Raw genomic sequence first — 4,584 nt, 5'->3', positions numbered from 1 at the left:
AACTTGAGATCTTCAGTGTGGAATGAGCACAGTGAGCTTCAATCACCTTTTGAAACGTTTGGACAGGCTCTCCACCAAATTCTTCACATGATATGCATTAATCTCCTTCCAGGCTCTCGATAATGCGTGAAGTGCGTGTCCTTGTTTGTTACGCCAGTTTTGTACACCTCATTGTCCAGAATAGCAGATTTTCAACAGGGTTCAAATCTGGACTTTGAGCAGGCCATTCCAGAACTTTCATCCACTCAGACTCAAAAAAAACGTTGGAAAATGAAGTCTTTGTCTACGCCGGTTTTTGCAACGAACTCACGTAGATTTTCATTGATGGTGTCAATGTAGGCGTCAGCTGCCATTATGCCGTTGATGCGAACCAAGTTTCCTGCTTCGGTTCAGGCAAAGCAGCCCCAGGCCATAATGTTTCCACCACCGTGCTTTACCGTAGGCTGTAGATGACGATCTTGTAGCGCTTCACCTGGTTATCCCCAAACAATACCATAACCATAACTGTTGGAGATCTTACGTTAGAGCATTAGAAAAATTGTGAACCATATTTGAATTGTACAACTCAGAATCCCACTACATATTGTGAGCCAAACAATTTTATAGCTAGCTTGAAAATTAGAAAACTAATCCATATCCGTCGCTATTTCCGTTCTTTATCTTTCTCCCACCCGATCGTTGCGCGAGAAACCGACGGCGGTCGAGGTTGGGTAGATAGAATCGTTCTGTTCTGATCGAAACGTTATCGAATAAACTTGTACATTTCGAAAAGTGAGGTTTTAATAAATGATTTGGACTTCGACGCTTTGACGCTCAGTATTAGATCCCGAGAAGGACTTCGTCCATCATAGCATCGGATTCCACCGTATTATCGTCCGTGCCCGCCAGTAGTCGCCCAGGTTCGCCGTAACATTTTTTGGTGCCGAAACCCGGGACTGCCTGGTCATCATCATTCTCGACCGACCTGAGAGGTTAGCGTGGGTTGGCCTTGAACAATAGACATCGCTGTTCAAAGGAGTTTCTCTGCTGTTGTTGCTGCTATTGCTGCTGCTGCTGCTATTTCCACGGAATCTACAGGCTGGACATCACACTGCCAGGGCAGTCTTCTCGATCTGGACGTCTAGACGGGACACGGAATTCTTCACCACGTGGTCGCTGACGAACAAGGAACGCAGGTTTAGTCAAGAGAACCCAGGTAACCTATATCGAATAGGAGCAGGTGAGTGGACCAAGCTTTCTATTGTGAAAATAAAACGAGATTGTGTGAAATAAACGAAGACATCGAAATGATATCAAAAAAGGTTAAGAAGCTGATTCTGCGTAGGAATAACTGCGTAGGAATAACATCGCTAAATTGCTGAAAACGTTTGACGTGAATTTTGTATTTGATCGCGATTTCCCTCAACTGAAGTTCCGTCTTGAAAAACTAGATGAGCTGTGGGAGAAATTCAATGAGGTTCAGGCGGAAATTGAATTAGACGAGGACTTAACCAACGATTTAGCTGAAATTCGAGCTTCGTTCGAGACTGAATACTTCGAACTGAAAGGGTCTTTGGCGAGAAAACTCGAAATTGTTACCGAGCGCACTGACCGACCTCCCGCTTCGCCTGGTGTTCCACCTGCATACGCTTCCTCTGTTCGTCTCCCTGAACTGAAAATTCCTGAGTTCAGTGGAAACGTTGATGATTGGATGAATTTCCACGACCTTTTTACTACACAAATTCCCATCTTTCATCGGTACAGAAAATTCAGTACCTGAAAGCTGTGCTGAAAGGAGAAGCTTTACGTCTCATTCAATCGCTTACTGTTTCATCCACTAACTACACAATCGCATGGGATCTGTTGAGAAAGAGATTTGACAACAAGAATCTGCTAATAAAGCAACATTTTTCGGCACTGTTATCTACTTCCTCAGTACGTAAAGAATCGTCAGTTGTTCTATCCAACTTAGCTGACGGGTTCGAAAAGCACATCAATGTGCTCAACAAATTGGAAGATTCCAACAATCATTGGAATTCTTTCCTTGTAGAGCTGCTAAGCAGTAAGCTCGACCCGACAACGCAGAAGGAATGGGAACAACAGCTCGATGAAACTGAACGACCAACGTACCAAACATTAGTTGAGTTTGTTCAGAAACGCGCACGAATTCTACAATCACTAACGCTCTCCCAGATTTCGAACCAAGTGAACAAATCCGAATCAAAGCACGAGTTAAAACCTGTCAGAAGTAAAACCTCCTCATATCACACTACAAATAGTTTCCCGAAGTGTATCATGTGCAAGAATTCACACATATTATCCCAATGTGACGATTTTAAGAAACTTTCGGCACAACAACGTTTCGATGTGGCCAAGCGCCACGGCCTCTGCTTAAATTGTTTGAAGGCGTCACATTTGATGAAAAATTGTTCAGCTGGTTCGTGTCGAACATGCAGCAGACGACATCACACACTGTTGCATCTGAATTCACAGTCTTCGGATCCTGTCGCTCAATCTGAATCTGTGGCAGCACAGGTCGGCCAATATTCACAACTCTCACAATCGGCCACGGTTGTCGAAGCGCCACCGTCGGTTACGTGCATTGCCGATCAATGTCACGTGGTCCCTCGGGTTACGGGACTAGCCCCGTCGCCGTCGGATGGGCTTGTTAATCGCTCTTTTTCGTACGTACCTTCGTAGGGTACGCAGTCTACACCGTCATGCTCAGCCCGCTCTTCCTCGCAAGTGACTAATTGCCAATCCGTCACTCCAAACCAATCGTTCGTTTCGAAAGGCAGCACATCTGCTGTCTTTATGCTCACAGCGTATATCAAAGTTAGACACGCTGATGGCACTTATCTCTTCGCCAGAGCACTGTTGGACTGCGCATCCGAAGCCAATTTCGTTACCGAAGAACTAGCCCAAAAGCTTTGCTCAAAGCGCAAGCTCGCAGACATAGATGTTTACGGCATCAGTCAATCGGTCAAGAAAGTGAAACACCAAACAACTATTACAGTTGCCTCTCGCTTTGGATCATACAATACTAGTATAGACTGTCTGATACTACCTACGTTAACTCGAATTTTACCTACTGCCAATGTAGATATATCGAAATGGGTTATTCCTCGCCACCTCCCTCTCGCAGACCCTAAATTTAACATCGCTCACGATGTAGACATAATCATCGGTATAAGGAATTTCTTCTCGATCTTAGAAAATGAGCAGATCTCACTGGGCGATAGCATGCCGGTGTTGCGCAAAACAGTGTTCGGATATGTTGTCGCCGGAGAAGCATCGAGTCACCATAGTCCTGTGGTGGTTTGCAACGCATCAACTGTTGAAAACTTGGCGTCAGCAGTTCACAAATTCTGGGAGGTGGAGAGTTTTGAGAAGGGAAAGGCATTTTCCCTCGAGGAACAGCATTGCGAGGAAGCATTTTTGAATACGCATTATAGAGCCGGTGACGGTCGTACGTGGTACGTCTGCCGATTCGTGAGGAGTTGTTGTGTTCTCTGGAAGAGTCGTATTCGATTGCGAAACGCAGATTCCTGACCATCGAGAGGAAACTAATGAAAGATCCTACGCTCCAGGTAGAATACTCACAATTCATGACCGAGTACATTTCGTTGGGACACCTGGAACAAATTAAACCAGATATGTCGAAACCACACTTTCATCTTTCTCATCACGCTATACAGCGTCCCGAGAGCACAACTACAAAGACGAGGGTAGTGTTCGACGCCTCGTGTCGAAGCTCCAACAATCTATCATTAAACGGCCTCTGCTATATTGGACCCACAGTTCAACCACCGTTACTGTCTACACTTCTTAACTTTCGGTTGCCGAAGCACGCAATAACTGCCAATGTGGAGAAGATGTATCGGCAGGTTCTCATCCACGAAGAAGACCGTGCACTACAGCTGATCTTGAGGAGAGAGAACCCGAAGGAACAACTGAAAACGTATCGTTTGAAAACAGTGACTTATGGCACTGCTCCTGCTCCGTACCTCGCCACCCGCGTGTTGAACAAATTGGCCGAGGATGAAGCCGAAAATTACCCGTTGGCTGCTACGAAAGTGCTGAGTTCTTTCTATGTGGACGATTATCTTTCGGGAGATGACGATGAGCAACGCCTGATAGAAACAAATAATCAGCTGATAGATCTGCTTCGTTGGGAGGGTTCAATTTGCGAAAGTGGTGTAGTAATAACCCCAACATTCTCTCACATATCCCCGAATAACTTCGAGATACTCAAACAGAATAGGAAATCAACAAGTCAGGATCGGTGAAGGCACTCGGCCTCCTCTGGCACCCCTTTCCCGATCACTTTAGTTTCAACGTTCCAAAATTTTCATCGTTGGAAACGATCACAAAACGTTTAATACTCTCAGAGATGTCGCGCCTTTTCGATCCGATGGGGTTAGTCGGAGCAGCTATCGTCAGCGCGAAGATCCTTCTGCAATTAATGTGGTCGAAAAACTTTGACTGGAACCAAGAAGTTCCAAAAGAATTTCAAGATTGGTGGATCCAATATCGATTCGATTCGATTCCAATATCGACACTCGCGGTTTTAAAAATTCCTCGCCGTGTTATGGTGGATAATCC

The 4,584-nt window shown here is 45.3% G+C and overlaps 1 protein-coding gene across 1 annotated transcript; it reads left to right on the top strand.

Moving 5' to 3' along the window:
* The first annotated feature begins 354 nt into the window (after nt 1-354).
* On the top strand, nt 355-4,268 carry LOC129766795 (uncharacterized). Its single transcript, XM_055767391.1, has 6 exons — nt 355-438; nt 1,000-1,219; nt 1,431-1,678; nt 1,744-2,610; nt 2,680-3,471; nt 3,678-4,268. Exons 1-6 carry the CDS (start codon nt 355-357, stop codon nt 4,266-4,268), a joined length of 2,802 nt encoding a protein of 933 aa, XP_055623366.1.
* Nucleotides 4,269-4,584: the final 316 nt, after the last annotated feature.

This window comes from Toxorhynchites rutilus, chromosome 2 (genome assembly GCF_029784135.1).
Source record: "Toxorhynchites rutilus septentrionalis strain SRP chromosome 2, ASM2978413v1, whole genome shotgun sequence".
Taxonomy (NCBI): domain Eukaryota; kingdom Metazoa; phylum Arthropoda; class Insecta; order Diptera; family Culicidae; genus Toxorhynchites; species Toxorhynchites rutilus.
Note: the sequence above shows the minus strand (reverse complement) of the source record. Positions and strands in the feature narration are given on the sequence as shown.

What these genes read in the sequence shown, in the direction of transcription:
- LOC129766795 (XM_055767391.1), top strand. Translation starts at nt 355, where the DNA reads ATGCCGTTGATGCGAACCAAGTTTCCTGCTTCGGTTCAGGCAAAGCAG. An exon ending in AATGTCACGTGGTCCCTCGG is followed by an intron (nt 2,611 to 2,679) that starts GTTACGGGACTA and finishes GTACCTTCGTAG; the next exon opens with GGTACGCAGTCTACACCGTC. An exon ending in CGTGGTACGTCTGCCGATTC is followed by an intron (nt 3,472 to 3,677) that starts GTGAGGAGTTGT and finishes CACGCTATACAG; the next exon opens with CGTCCCGAGAGCACAACTAC.